At 35.0% G+C, this 16,597-nt stretch overlaps 3 protein-coding genes across 3 annotated transcripts in view; 1 reads left to right on the top strand and 2 right to left on the bottom strand.

The window, feature by feature from the left end:
* The window catches only part of kek2 (kekkon 2), a 597,210-nt gene that overhangs the window by 324,045 nt on the left and 256,568 nt on the right, over positions 1-16,597 (top strand). The gene's annotated exons all lie outside the window — the stretch shown is intronic.
* Positions 1,221-9,731, bottom strand: LOC135849345 (esterase FE4-like). Its single transcript, XM_065369733.1, has 10 exons — positions 9,385-9,731; positions 9,164-9,304; positions 8,940-9,093; positions 8,675-8,860; positions 5,135-5,340; positions 4,897-5,059; positions 4,641-4,807; positions 4,398-4,560; positions 4,177-4,309; positions 1,221-1,585 (listed from the first exon to the last, which is right to left on the bottom strand). Exons 1-10 carry the CDS (start codon positions 9,511-9,513, stop codon positions 1,423-1,425), a joined length of 1,605 nt encoding a protein of 534 aa, XP_065225805.1. The 5' UTR covers positions 9,514-9,731; the 3' UTR covers positions 1,221-1,422.
* Positions 10,061-15,296, bottom strand: LOC135849349 (esterase FE4-like). Its single transcript, XM_065369738.1, has 10 exons — positions 14,948-15,296; positions 14,717-14,857; positions 14,482-14,632; positions 14,205-14,390; positions 13,882-14,087; positions 13,623-13,785; positions 13,334-13,500; positions 13,122-13,266; positions 10,416-10,548; positions 10,061-10,326 (listed from the first exon to the last, which is right to left on the bottom strand). Exons 1-10 carry the CDS (start codon positions 15,074-15,076, stop codon positions 10,152-10,154), a joined length of 1,596 nt encoding a protein of 531 aa, XP_065225810.1. The 5' UTR covers positions 15,077-15,296; the 3' UTR covers positions 10,061-10,151.

Raw genomic sequence — 16,597 nt, 5'->3', positions numbered from 1 at the left:
AGTCAAAAATTTGTCATAATAGGTCCTTAGTTTTACTCTTATTTTTTTTAATTTTTGGAATTTGTCTTATTTTTCGAGACGACCTTCTCAACTCGACCATTCCGATTGATCGGATATTTGACTTGCTGAAAATATTCATCATCCACATCTCAGAATCAAATTTTGAGCAGACGAAGTTTATTTTTTAATTTTTTGGCGAATTTTTTGATTGGTAACCTTAAAATGAGCAATCAAAATAATTAATGAATTAATGAATTCCACAACTCGCATTCAAGTAATCGAATCGGAGAGAAAACAGGAGGAGAAAAATTCTGAAGGAAAAGAGGGAGATGTAACATTTTGAGGGCCTTATTCCTTATTCGTTGCAATCGTCCTAGGCCCCAACCAACCCAGTCCGTGCCTGGAAGCGAGGGCAATTGTAAATAGTTTTTTTTGTTTAGGGCCCCTTGGTGTCTCGAGGTACCTGGGACAATCACTAGGTGACAATCATCATAAGCCAGTTCATCAGCGAAAAATTGAAAAGGAATACTTTGAGGAAAACATTCAAACTTACGAAACTCATCACTCGTTATTCAAAAGAAAAATACCCCCTACCTCTTCACCGAATTTTCGAAGCACTTTGTTCTGTTTCAATTCATGAAAATTCGTATAAAATTGGTTAAATTTCTAGCCAAACTATACCGATTAGATAGGTCAATCTTGAGTCGAAACAATACACACACGCGACCACCATCATCATCATCATCATCATCATAATTTATACACATGGCGGATTGGCGGAGTAAGCTATACGTGAAAGCAATTATAAATAGATAACAGTTTATTCGTCTGTGCTTTGAAACATTCATCGGATGAAGAATTGTCGTACCACGTAATTGAACAAATTAATAAAGTGCCGTTTTACCGGGACACGTTTTATTTTAAGTGGCCACGACGACGACGAGTTGATATGTAACAGCATAATACTGTGTACTCTCTCATACGCTGTACTTTATTCTGTTAACGAAACCATCTACGCGAAATGAAGATAAATTTCAACGCCTAGCTTTTCGTATTTTTCCAAACAGACTCTCTTTTACTCGCAGAATCGTATTTGGCATTTTTCTACACGCGCATCCATCCATATTACGTAGCAGAAACGACAAAAAAAATGCAACTCGACCGACACAAATGTAAGAAAATTTGCCAAATCGAGAGATGCTCGTATATTCGACAATGCGAACGATAGATAAATAATATATTATTTTATTCTCTAACATGATAGTAAGTAATAATAAATACTACGTAGTACGAATACATTTCGTATATAAGCAATGGTGACTAGTAAAATAAAGTATTCAGCATCCCTTCTTCTCGCGTTGGTTGTTCGATGTTCATCCTCGGCTTTGAATGTGTACACGTCATCATTCATCATTCTATTGTTTACTTAAGTAATTCGGCGTTATTAAATACGCTTTTTATGAACTCCATTCGTTTCTCGTTGATTTTACCATTCATCATTTTCAAATCGACGTCGATTTGTAAATAGCACGGTTGCCGATCTGTGCACTGTTTCCATTCGATGAAAGTTTCAGCCGTTGGGTTGCTGCGAAAAATCATTGAGAAATTTTAGCCGAGGTTGTGTATGATGATTTTAGGGGTAGTTTATGTTGAAATTATTAATTTTCGTACTGAAAGTAGAACTGAGCCGAGAGACAAGAATATTATTGGGTGGGAAAATGGATTGAAGTCTTCTAAATTTTATCAAAATCTCGTTGATTTGATATCGAAATTCTGCAATTTTATTCTAAATAAGTAGATAAAAAAGTCTTGCCTGTGTTTCATTATAGATATTATTTCAATGAAATCCAATCAATTTTAGCAAAATTCAGCCTTTTTTATTGAATCATAATCAATTTCATCAAAAAATAACCAATTTTGACAAAATTTAATCAATTTTATCAAAATTTTCCAAACATTGGTCAATGTATCCAAAAGTTTTACTGTCGTTTTGTCAAGAGTAAGTACCAAAATTTAATCTACCTAAATTTGGTCAACTTTCCATAAATTTAGTCAACTTTACCTAAATTTAGTCAATTTTACCATCGTTATGTTAAGTCAGAATTTGAGCAATTTCGCCAAAATGTAGTTTGGAGTTTCATCAAAATTTCTCAAAATAAGTCTAACGGTCTGAAATTTCTTCAACTGCATTTTACAAAAAATTGAGTCAATTTTAGCAGAATCATGGTGATTTTTACAATTTTTCTGACAATTCTACCAAAATTTGGATAATTTTACAAAAAGTATCCAACTTTATCAAAATTTTCAAAAAATTGTTCAATTTATTTGAAATTTCTTTTTCTGTGTTTCGTTAAAATCATGTCAAAATTTCGATAAAATTGATGCATTCCTCTAAAAATTGACGTAATTTTGGTAAAACTAATGTAATTTTGATGAATTGACTTGATTTTGGTGAAGCTGGCCAAATTTTGATAGAATCAGCAAGATTTTAGTAAAAATGTAGTAAACGGTTTTTGGAATAATTTACTATTTTTTAGGGGGGGGGGCAGTTGACTAAAATTCAAATAAATTCAACATTTTGGTTGCCTTTTTGATAAAAATTGACCCAATTTTTGGTAACTTTAACGACATTTTTTTATTTTTTGTAAAATTGACTAAATTTTGGTTTATTTAACGTAATTTTGGTAAAAGTGGCAACATTTTTAAAAAACTGACGAAATTCTGGAGAAATTGACGTCATTTTAGAACAATTGACAAAATTTTTGTAAAATCGAACAAATTGTAATAAAATTAACTTCATTTTTTCTCATTTTGATAAGATTTTCTGTAATTAGCTAAATTTTGGTAAAGGCGGTTACATTTTGGTAAGTTTGACAGGTTTCATTAAAATTGGCCAAGTTTTGGTTAAATTGAGTAAAATTTGATAAAATTGTCCAGTTATTTATTAAATTGTCTAATTTTCAGCAAGATTGACTGAAAAATTTATTGCATGTAAATTTGACCAATTTTATCAAAATTTTGTCAACTTAACAAAAATTTGACCAATAATACTAAAAAATAACCAACTTGCCAAAATTTTGTTTATTTTACCAAAATAGTTAAGTACCTTAATGGGTAATTTTATTGTTTTTTTTTTTTTGTTGTAAAATTTTACAGATGATTGTTTATTTGGTCAATTTCATTAAAATGATTCTCATAGTTACTTTCTTGAGGCTTTTTTTTTTTCAAATTTGGCCATAATGAAAACACATGTTTAAATAAAAATTAAATAGGTATTTAAGATAATTGAGGAGCTGGATATCAAAACGCCGTAAGTCCATTTTTATGAAAATTGAGATAAGAGTGTTTTCCGATGTAAAATTCAACGGGGAATCGATTGCAGCCATCGTCGTAAATCCATCCGCCATGCTTCACCTCGAAAATCCCACTCAAAGTTGAGATTTACTTCAAAACGCAGTAAAAACCAGCAATTTTACTTCAAAACGCAGTAACTACACTATTTTTAGCGTTTTTTGTGTTTTAAGGTTGGTAAACATTGATTTCAGAAGGTGGTTACTGTTGGTAATGAAACTACAGACTTTTAAAAAATTTCCAACATATTGTTCAATCATAATCACACTTGGCCTGAACATAAAAAACAAAATCTTGTGTCATGACTCAGTCACTATGGCAAACGGCGCTTCAATTTTGAATATTTTTATTTTTTTTACTATTTAATAGATAATAATCATTAAAATGGTTCTCTACCCATGTGTTTTTATTTCAGTAAGAGAGTGCCGGTGTATTTACTGCGTTTTGATATAAAATGTGCGTGATTTTTGGGCACTTTCACGTTTTGAGGTCATGGTGACTTCCCCTTTCCTCTGATACCACATTTGACCCCCTTCGACTCCCCCCGACCCCCCCCCACAGTTTTTCCTCATTTCTGAAAATTTTGCAAAATGGACTTACGGCGTTTTGATATCCAGCTCCTCAATTTTTTTTTGAATTCCAAAAATTTTGCGACACACTTGACGACAACTTTTACTGAAGAACAAATAAAATCGAAAATATTTTCAATACTCTGATCAGCTTGTTCTTTCATTTTATTCCCTTCTGATCAAAATAGGGGCACTTTTAGCTCAATTTTTCAACTATTGAGGCTACATTTGGAATTCCCTCAGTTGCAATACTCACCCAGACTTCGCAAAATTCGCCCACAGCGAGCAAATATTATTTTGCACCTTTAAAGAAGCACCAGTCAACGATACAGGTACACCGGATACTTTTTGAGACAGCAAAAAATTTACTTCAGATCCATGAAATGCTCCTGAGATTGAAAAAAAAAATAACACCAAAATATTAAACACACCATTCAAAAAATCTCTCATAAAATTAAAAAAAAATGAAGCAACTACCTCTAGCGAGCTTCCTCAGATTTGGCGAAGTTTTTAAATCTTTGAACTCAGACATGTCCATTTCATCGTAGTATATAAAATGGTAGACAAAAGGCGGTATTTTCGATTTGGTCAATGCTTCGTACGATTTATAGAATCTATAAAAGACTATATCGGAAATCAGCTGAAACCAGTATTGGGAACAAAAATATGTAATTTTAATATTTCAAAAAACAAAAAACTAAAAAAATTTTTGTAACTTACATTCATCAATTTTTGCCACTCAGTATCACGAGGATTGCCATGTTCGAAGTAAAATGACTTGAGTTTTGCTTCGATTCTCGGTATATCTGTTTCTTTGACTTTGAAATTACTGGTGATAATGTGAGGAAAAATTGCGAGTGGATCTTCGCGAATATTTGCAGGTAGAACTAGGTACAAAAAATACTCGTAATTATAACACATATCACAGAGGATGGTTTCAAGGTGAAGGGGTATAATTGTCTGGATGAGATCGTACCTCGCCACATCAACGAGCCTTCGAGATCATTACTTCCGAGCATACAAGGTATAGGTTCCATAGATTGAATCATTTTCTCAGGACAATCGGGTAAAAAAGCATCCTCCTCGATGGTTTCCACCGACGGTGAGAATGGGAAATAGAACGATCTCCCAGGAAATTCCTATTTGAGAAAATAACAAAATAAAACACTGAAAAACTCATCAATTTCTTGAAATAAGAGCAATATGGAACATACTTCGAGTATATCATCGAGTATCCTCAGCATCGTTTTGACAATATCTTCAGCAGGTACGGTTTTCAAATACTTCACCAATTCTTTGGGATCATCTCCTTCGTGACCTAATTTCCGACCCACTTCGAAAGCCCATTTAATCGGTTCGTTCGTGATACTCCACGAAATCAGGGCATTTCCACTCTGCATGATGGCTTTCTGGAATAATCCTGCCAATGGCACGATAACATCAGAACCTTTCTTAATCAATAATCCTTTCCAATATTGAAACCTGATAAAAACCCAAATCTTGCATCTAGTTATCACCCCATCTCCTTAACTTCAGTTCCTTGCAAAATACTTGAAAAAATGGGTATTAAACGTCTTAATTGGTATATTGATTCCTCAAACTCTCTTAGCATTTATCAGAGTGGTTTCAGAAAGAAAAGATCTACCCTAGACCACATCTTTAGTCTCCAAAAAGAAATTAGTTCAGCCTTCCAGAATAAAGAAAGTGTTCTTTCAGTCTTTTTTGATCTTGAAAAAGCATTTGATGAAGCCTGGCGTTATAAAATTCTCCAAAAATTACATTCCATTGGAATTAGAGGACATTTAGCCTACTGCATTCAAAATTTCTTAACAAACCGTACTTTTAGAGTGAGAGTTAACAATATATACTCGGAATTTTTTGAAATTGAAAACGGAGTCCCCCAAGGTTCAGTTCTTAGCACAGTTTTATTTATACTTTTGATTGATGACATTTCCAATGTTGTTTCTAGACCCATTTCTCTGAGAATCTTTGCTGATAATATGAACATTTCCTTTCGTTCAAATAATATTCAACTACCCATACAACAATTGTCGGCGTCGACATTTACGTCGACTACGTTTTTTTCCAACATGATGATGGAAAAGTGACCAATAAGTTATTTAATAGGAATCTTCTGTCCGTAAAAAAGCCAGGTTAATGAAAATTTTCGAAATTTTCTCATTATTTCTGATACCTCGACATGTGATGTCGACATGTTGATGTAAAATTCTATGCTCGAAATTTACATCCACAACTATGTCAACCAATTTTTCAGAATTAAAATTTCTGTTTCAGTGTTTAAAAGCTCAGTAAACATTTGGAAAGATGATCTTTGTTTGAAGGGAGAAAAATTTTTAATGGCCTTGATAAAATTATTCACTTTTCCATAGTTTGGAGTTGTCGATGTTATGTCGATGTGAAAGTCAATCGTCCACAAATACATTGACACTAACATCGACCAAATTTTCAAAGATTTCTCAAATTTGAAAAATTAAGTTGATATTGTGGATGTATTTGTTGATGTCGAATTTCACATCAACATTAACATCCACATATCATCGACATGAAAATGTATTAGTTTAGTACTCTTAGATAACCTATTGCACCTTTCAGTATAAAGAGTTTAATGTTCAACTATACTGAATATGGACTTTCTGTCTGTACTTCTCGGAGGTGGCCTCCGCGTCGATGCTGCTCTCGCTTTCAGCATGAGCAATGGCCACCTAAGTGTGTAAGAAAAAATGATTTTTGGAAAAAAATTTCAATTTTGAAACTAAAATTTAACAATTTTGTGTAGCTGGAGGTTGACGAAATTTCGATGCCAATGTCGATCCATCCACATCCGTCACATTTGGACTCCACATGTCGATGTAAATTTTGACCCTATGTCGAGCCAATTGTCGACATAAATGCCGATCAACATTGGTCGACAATTACATCAACAATTGGCTCAACACAGAGTCGAAATTCACATCAACATGTGGCATCCAAAAGTGATGGATGTGGATGGGTCGACATTCACATCAAAATTAGCATGGTCATTGTTGTACGGGTAGCTCTTCATGTAGGTAATCCAAGAAACCCTTGAAAAAATTGAATCATAGGCAGATTCTAATGGTCTAACCTTCTCTGAGTTAAAAACCCACTGTATACTTTTCACCAAAAAAAATAAGATTCCTCTAGATCTCATTCTCAATCTCAACTTCAAAGGACACTCTTTAGAATTCAAAACCAATACTAAATTTCTTGACTTAAATTTTGATAGAAAACTAAATTGGACTCCTCATTTCCTCAGATCTCATGAAACGCCTAAATCTGTTGAAAATAATCAAAAATACTAAGTACCTATAATCCATCTCGCAAACTTCTACTTCACTTGGAAAAATCTCTAATTCGCAGTAACATTGAGTATGGAAGCCCATGTTTTGCAAATATCTCAAATAAAACTTCAAATATCCTAAAAACAATTCAAAATTCAGCCCTAAGGATCTGTATAAGAGCCCTCTATTCCTCTCCAATAGATAGCATTTATTGTGAAGCGGCAGAATTACCCCCAGATTTTAGAAGAACACTCATAACAAACAAATTCATCTCAAATGCATCCACCAACCCTTCACATCCACTCAAAACTCAATCAACCCACCAAACCCTCAACATTTTGACCATATAGAAGGACCCATTTCTAATTTCATCACAATGTTGAATGATCTTCAAATCAATCCTAAAACTCTCATCCAAAAATCCATTAGCCACACAAAAATCACACACAATCACCTCTATGAAAAGGCCCCAAAACCCACATGCTAGTTCTGCACGTCAGAACTTATATGAGTACTTTAGAGTCAAACCCAGAATTCTCCACTTTTCACCATTTTGAGAAAAACGCAAAAAACTGATGAAAGGTGGGAATCAGTAGTAGCAGGTTTCTGATCTCGCCTATATATAGTGCTTCGGGTAACAATCGAATTGACAAAAAAAAAATTTTTTCAAGTCTTTCCATAACAGTAATTCACGATACCATTTTGGAGAATTCTGGTTTTGACTCCAAGTCCGTAAAAAATATCGAAAATACACTAAAATGTATGATAAAATGAGGGATAATTCTAGATTCAAGTCTGTTGAAAGTATCTCAAGGTTGTTTATAGTCGACTAGAATGAAAAAAAAAATTTTTTGAAGTATTTTTTTCAAAGTTTGACTTGAACGCGGGACTTTGGACCCCCTAACCATCATGGTATCGAATGGGGTAAAATGTTGAATGGCAATTGATGCGTTCCTACTAACTGTACCCAAAACGACCATAATCTCATTTCTGAAAATTTTGGACATTTTTCGGAATTTGACTCTGATCCGGTACTTTGGACCCCCTGACTGCGTCATTGTGTCAGATAGATAAAAACGGAGAATGGCAATCGATGCGTACCTACTAACTGTACCCAAAACGATCATTACCTCATTTTTGAAAAATTTGGAGAATTCTGGGTTTGACTCTAAGGTACTCATATCTGTCTAACACTTACTATTTCACTTTCCCTCCTTACATCAGCACAGACTATCCCTACAAATAGATGAAAGATCTCTATTCATACCAGACGACCCTTCCAAAATTAAAAAATTCTTAGACCTAATTAAAAAACTCGACCTTACCAACTCGATTTAAACCTCACACGACGGGTGTAATAATCAAGTAATTACAAACACCCCCCCCCCAAAAAAAAAATTAAAAAATAATCCCCGAGAAAAAAATTTTTCATACCTTTGGCTAGAGGAGACATCATCAGTAAATGAACACTGCATGCTCCTGCGCTGCACCCGAATATGGTGATGTTTTCAGGATTACCGCCGAACTGTCTGATGTTCTTTTTGACCCATTTTAAAGCCATTACTTGATCTTTCAAACCAACATTGCCAGGACACTCGGCGATACCCAAGTTGAGGAAGCCTATGCTCGAAAAATACTGTTTACATTCGTAGCCTCGTTCGTTCGAGTTTATAAAACCATAGTAAAACTATGTGTGTACCTAAAATATGCAACCTGTAATTAATGGTGACCAATACGATGCTATTGTCTATTAAATAGTCTCCTCCGTGAGTATCGTCGTGTCCCGAGCCTTGCAAGAAACCTCCTCCGTGAATGTAGACCATGACTGGTTTCATGATGGCGGTATCATTGGGCTAAGGAGTTGAAAACATTATTCACTCGTATTGTGGTAGGTGATAAGAGAAAATTAAGGAAGGCTCATACTGCAGCTGTATGCACATTCAAATACAAACAGTCCTCGGATCCGCTGATATCGTCTGGATGCAGGGATTCCGATTGACAGCACATATTCCGTTCGTGATTCGCATCGTAGACATCATTCCACGGTTCGGCAGGCTCTGGAGGCTGAGACGATTTATAAAATTCATAAATAGAGGCTAAAAACCATACCTACTTGACAAAAAGAACCAACACTGAAAACTCACCAAAAAACGCAACTCTCCGACCGGTGGTTTCGCATAAGGTATACCCAAAAAACTAAAAAACTTCCTACCCGATCCGACGGATGTTTTTAAAAATCCGTGCACTTTACCTAACTCGGTAGGAACGATCATTTCGACGCGGTACTTTCCACTCGATTAAAATAACACACGTATATATCGGATGTAGGTAATAGGTATATACGAAATCTGCGACTACGAACCCGAAATTTACATAATTACCAACGTTTATCGTAAACTTATGATAAACTTTGAACTTCAGATTTAAACAATAAATATACTACAACAAGTTAACCGTGTCAGCTGCCTCGCTACAGTGAGAATTTCACGTCAATGTCAAGTGATAAGAATGTGGCATTGTGATCCAATCTAATGTATTTAAATTGTTGAATTTACGTACGACGTTATACATACGATGAAGGTGGTAATCGTTGTTACTTTTATATCCAATTCATAGCACCGAGGCGTATTCCTGGCTGGGTAATTTATTCATTCGACATCCTGAACCGTGAATAAATCGTCCACGTTGCAACGACAGCGACACAACAACCATCGAAGGCGACCAAGCTCTATAAAACTCTGTAGACAACTCATAATGTCTACGAGTTGGACAGTTTGCCTACCTCATAAATTATCAGTTGGCCAAAAATAAAACTAAGTATTCAGATCCGACGATACACACGTTTGTATTTTTGAAACCAAAATCATCAATCAAAAATATTGACGATTGAGATGGTTGGTTGAATAATTGTTTACAGTATATCGATTATCTCTGCATTATCGAGTACATTAGCTAAAAATGATGATCTCTCCGAACCCAATTTTCCTTCGATTAATTTCAAATCTTTATCGATTTGAAGGTAATGAGGCGAATCTGTTGTGGATGGTTTCCATTGATCTACGTTATTCATACCTTCGGTTGGATTACTGAAAATGAATATCAATGAATAATATTTACATATTTCCACACCAAAAAAAAAGTGTCCTTGGATTGTGATGCAAGATTATATACTAACCCAAATTTAGCAAAATTCGTCCAAAGGTTGCAAATATTATTCATCACTTTTAAATCATCTCCTTTTACTCTCAAAGGTATTGGTGGGTATTTTTGAACGAACAAGAATTCTTCTTCTTCACCGTGAAACGATCCTTGAAAATTTAAATATTTTATTTCCACGCAGTTCTAATAGAAGAATCACAAGACTTGGCACAATATTCGACGAGAAACTTAACAAAAACTGGAGAACTTGAGAAAGTGGCAGAAATGGCCTATTGGCATAAATAGTAATTAATTTTCTAAAAAAAAAATTGCAAACATTGAGATAAAAATCTGAAAATCGATTTGTGTACTAAAATTGACCCTGTGAATCGATTGGCATCATTTTTCAGCCAATTTGGAGCCTCTAGAAAAACATGATTTTCTCCAGCAACTTCAAATTGCTACAGAGAGACTTGAAATTTTTCAACTTTGTGAAAACATACATTTTTAACTCGTCACCTCGGATTTTTAATTCGCCGACCCTGATCAATTCGGGCTGTCGAAGTTGATTGTAACACCATCTGGGGCAATTTGAAATTTCTGGAGAAAAGTCAACTTCTGCTGGAGGCTCTAGATCGATGCAAAAATGATGGAAATTGATTTGAGGGATCAAAGGCAAAATTTTGAGTATTTTGGAATTTTTTGAAAATTTTAGATTTTTCAGCTTGTAAAAAAATAAAATTTTCAACTCGTCACTTCTGATTCTCGATTCACTGAACCAAATCAATTTGGAATTCTCCACTTATGATGGGAGTGAATTTTCAGCTTCCGAAGTTGATTGCAACGCCTTCTGGAACGATTTGAAGTTGCTGAAGAGAAGCCAAATTTTGCTGGAGGCTCCAGATCGGCTAGAAAATGGAGCTAATCGATTCAGGGGGTCAACTTTAGCATACAAACCGAGTTTTAGATTTTTATCTCAATGATATCACTTATGCTATAATAGACCATTTCCAGCATTTTCAAAAGTTCGCTGAAAAGCAAAAAATCAAGTGACAGTTGAAAATTTGGTTCTGAGGTTTAATAATCAGATCAGATCAAACATGATTGTATCAGATCTGATCAGATTAAATCAGATCTGATCAGATTATATCAGATCAGACCAGATTATATCAGATCAGACCGGATCAGATTATAGATCAGATTATAGATCAGATCAGATCATACCAGATTATATCAGATCAGATCAGATTATATTGTATCAGATCAGATTATATCAGATCAGATCACATTATATCAGATCAGATTATACCAGATCAGATCGGATCAGATTGTATCAGATCAAATCAAATCAGATTGTATCAGATCAGATTGTATCATATGTATAAGATTATATCAGATCAGATCAGATTAGATCAGATTATATCAGATCAGATCAGATTATATCAGATCAGATCAGACCAAATCAGATTATAGATCAGATCAGATCATACCAGATTATATCAGATCAGACAGACCAGATTATATCAGATCAGATCAGATCAGATTATATTGTATCAGATCAGATTATATCAGATCAGATTATATTGTATCAGATCAGATTATATCAGATCAGATCACATTATACCAGATCAGATCAAATCAGATTGTATTAGATCAGATCAGATTGTATCAGATCAGATAAGATTATATCAGATCAGATAAGATTATATCAGATCAGATCAGATCAGATTATATCAGATTATATCAGATCAGATTATATCAGATCAGACTAGATTATATCAGATCAGACTAGATTATATCAGATCAGACCCAATCAGATTATATCAGATCAGACTAGATCAGCGCAGATCAGACCCAATCAGATTATATCAGATCAGACTAGATCAGATCAGATCAGATTGTATCAGATCAGATCAGATTGTATCAGATCAGATCAGATTGTATCAGATCAGATCAGATTGTATCAGATCAGATCAGATTGTATCAGATCAGATCAGATTATATCAGATTAGATCAGATCAGATCAGATCCGATTAGATCCGATCAGATTATATCAGATCAAATCCGATCAGATTATATCAGATCAAATCAGATAAAATCAAATCAGATCAGATCAGATCAGATCAAATCAAATCAGATCAGATACGGAGTTTCCCTGAACATTCATCCAAACACTGATCAAATTTTAATGAAATCTCTGATTAGTGGAAATCATGAGATCAGGTTAGATCAGATCAGATTTGATCAGGCCTACTTAGATCTGAAATATTTGATTCTGATTATCTGATTAGACCTGCTCAGATTTGTTCGATTTCCTGAATTCAATTTGATCATACCACAATCCTCTTGACCTCATATCGGATCTGACAAGAAGTTAACGAATTCATTTACATAAATTCGAAATAGATGAGTTGAAAAATCTATAGGTACCTATCTTTTGTATTTGACCCCTCCTCCTGGTTCATCAGACCACCTCATGATGTAAAAAAATGAACAACTAAAGGAACACCGAATTCAAAAGCATTAATTGGATGCTGAAAATTTTAATAATCTGCAGCCTATTTTTTCAAAATATTCAGAGATTGAATTCTCGAGACTTTTTTTGAAAGGAAGTAGGAGCAGGTAGGGAAAGTATGTTCATTTCATTACATCGTCTGCTCTAGTTCTATATCCTCTAAATTAATATCAGCTCAGGTGATTCTATTCTGAGAAAAGTGTAAAAAAAAAATTGTCAATCATTTACCAGCTAAACGTTGCCTGATTCCTTTACTTTTGGCGGCAGCTTCGGGATTGTAATAGCTGAAGAAGAACACATAAGGTGGGATACCGGCTTGTTGAAGATACACGTACGAATCATGGAAACGATAATCAAATACATCGGAAACAAACTGGAAAAATAGCGACCATGTTAACTCGAATAATGTAACACTCTGATCGCCAATTTTTTTCACAAACCTGCAACATTTTCTGCCATTCTGTTTCACTCTGGTCTCCAGTGCACCCATAAAACTCCCTAATCTTTTCCGTTACACTGTCCAAGTCGAGATTGGATACTTGAAAGTTGTTTTTGAGAACATGGGGGAATATTTTCATAGCATCTTTACGCGCACTTTCGGGTATAACTGAAACAACGACGACAACGACGATAAGGCAAAGGGGTGATAATTACTTACGATAGGTTATGTATTCTTCGAGGAAACATTATAATAGGGTGGATATTTCATGGATGAAAGCAGAAACTCACTAGGCCACATAATTGACGCTTCGAGACCATTATGCCCGAACATGCACAGCTTTGGCTCAGCCGCTGGCCATAATTTTTCCGGGTAGTCTGGTAGAAATGCGTTTTTCGCGTCTTTTTCGACAGAGGGTACGAAAACAGGCACGAAACAGGTCATCGGGTATTTCTAAAACATTGTTTGAAATTTTAATCGTTTTTTTTTTTCACTTGGCACAAAGGTAGTCTAGTCTATATTCGTCCTGATCCAGATTCATGTTATTACCATGGTCGCTCCGCCAAATACAGCCAAACTGGCTCGAATGAGGTCGACAGCCGGTAAAGTTTTCAAATGCTGTACCAGACTTCGAGGATCATCTCCTTGATAGCCCAATTTACGACCCAACATGAACGCTATTTCAGTCGGTCGATGAGTTAGGGCCCATACTGCTAATGCTGTGCCACTTTGGATGATGGCTTTTTGAAATAAACCTGCCATATGAATCATAATGAGCTAGAATGATTTAAATTCGTGACGTACGAGAGGGACGAAAGGGGTGAATTCGCACCTCAAGGATAAAAAACAAAACGACTCAAAATATACAGCACCTTTGGCCAGCGGTGAAACGAGGAAAAAATTCACACAAGCTCCTCCGGCACTACTCCCAAACAACGTGATGTTATCCGGATCGCCTCCGAATTCTTTGATATTGTTTTTGACCCATTTTAAAGCCATCAGTTGATCTTTCAAAGCTACGTTGCCAGGACATTCTGGTATTCCGAGATTCAAAAACCCTGTAAAATATTCGCAATATTGATAAAAAAAAACCACGTCTCGTAAGTTGACTCGTTGTGTCGCTCGAATGACTCCAATATCAATACCTACCTAAGCAATTCAGTCGGTAGTTAATGGTAACTAAGATAACATCGCGATGCATCAAGTAATCAGCTCCACGATAAGTACTCAGTCCTGAACCTTGCAAATATCCACCACCATGAATATAGAACATGACTGGTTTCAGTTTGGTTGAAGATATCTGCATTTGAAGATATATCCAACTAGGTAAATAATTATATATGCTCGATTATACAGTAACTTGAAATTAATAAGACACAATTACCTCAGTCGTATGTATATTCAAATAAAGACAATCCTCAGATCCCACGAATCTCGTACCAGTGATCGTCTCCCCTTGGGTGCATGGATCTCGATCGAATGTGCCATCATATATACCGAGCCAACCTTCAGCACGAACTGGAGGCTATCAAATCGAATCACATTTTATGTAGGTACTCACATGCAAATAAACTTGCCTTAAAAATCCACAAATTGATTCTGGCCAAACTCTTACCATAAAACGTAGCTCTCCAATCGGTGGCTTGGCATAAGGAATGCCTAAAAAACTATAGAATTTTTTACCATTCACCAAAGATTCGCATTCCTTACCACGTATCGGTCCCAACTTGGTTTGCACAATCATTATTTCTTCTCGAAAAATTACCGAGTGCTTTAACAAAAGTTGACTATTTTTCCATTCGGCGAAAAAAACTAACAGGATAGGTTATGAGCGTTATCGAGTCAGTTCGTACGAGACTTACGACCTGACAAACCTTCATAAATAGTTCATCGCCAAGATAACCGCTAAAATCGACGAACTGTCCTCTATCGTTTTTTAAACGTAAATAACGAAACAAATCGCACAATACTCTACTTATACTGTGGTAATTTCATCGTCGTTGTCGATACTGTTTGTCATTCGAGCAAACTTCTAACTGCAATCGTTCGTGTGGGTATTATTTTTTCTTTGGGAATAACTTGGAAATTAACATTTAAAGTTATTCTTTCCATCGTAGGTATCGAACTTTTTCGCGCATTATTTTTACAGCGGTGAGAATTTTTATACTGAATAGTCGAGTAGGGAATCTCAAAATTATCCCAAAGCACGAAAATTTCATAAAAAAAAAACAAAAAAAAAACGAAAAATCTTAAAAAGTATTTTTAGGCAATGAAGAGAAAAGAAACACGATTTTTCACAGAAATACTTCGAAAGTAGCTTAGTTTTCAAAAGTGGTAGCGAATGTTTCAAAATAGATACTTACCTAGTTATAATTTAATTTTAGTTGATTAGTAAAATATTTTTCTTGGTGACACAGCAATCCAAGCTACATAACTGTGAGATACGTTGCCGATCTAGAAAATTGCAGGGGCGAAATTACGAGCCATCTTATGTTTAAAAAAAGCTTTTCAAATGCCCGTCTTCTAAATTGAAAGAGCTAGATGTGGCTGATTGACATCTTCAAAGTGATTTGATTTTGCGAAATCCAAATTAAATGGACCGGAATTTTAGAAAAGTTTTGAAATAAAAAATAATTCAAGATGTTTTTAAATTTTTAAAAAGCTTTAGCACCTTTAATAATTTTATTTGCATTCAAAATTAAAGGTGCCAGAGCTCCGTAAAAAATGTAATCAATCATAGAAGGGAAGGGATAGGGGTCCAAAGCGTCAAAATCCGATTTTTCAAAGTTTAAAAGAGGTGGGAAGGGGGTTCGAAATTTGAATCCCAAAAAATCACATACATAATTATATAGAACGCTTTCTGAGTTTGTATACGTCAGATTTCAGCATCTACGGCCTATTTGGTGGACAGGAGGGGGTAATCCAGCAATGAGTCGAAATAGAAAATTCTGGAAATAAGCACAAAACCCATTTTTTATAGCTGGTAGAAGGTGGGGATGGGGCTAAAACGCCAAAACTTCAACAAGGCATAACTAGAACATCCTCTGAATGTACATGCCAAATTTCTGTCTCTCAAGTCAAATTAGTAGTTGGGGGGGGGGGAGGAAAGGATCCTAGCAACGACTCGAAATCAAAAAAAATTATAAAAAAAATAAAAATAGGCGATGAGCCAACTATTCCAGTTGGATAAGAATGGAGAGGGGATAAAAAAAAGTCAGAATCTCAATAAAGCACGTCTAGCACATCTTCTGAATGTACAAGTCAA

Source organism: Planococcus citri, chromosome 5 (genome assembly GCF_950023065.1).
Source record: "Planococcus citri chromosome 5, ihPlaCitr1.1, whole genome shotgun sequence".
In the NCBI taxonomy this organism is placed as follows: Eukaryota; Metazoa; Arthropoda; class Insecta; order Hemiptera; family Pseudococcidae; genus Planococcus; species Planococcus citri.
This window is presented reverse-complemented; position numbering and strand designations above follow the sequence as displayed.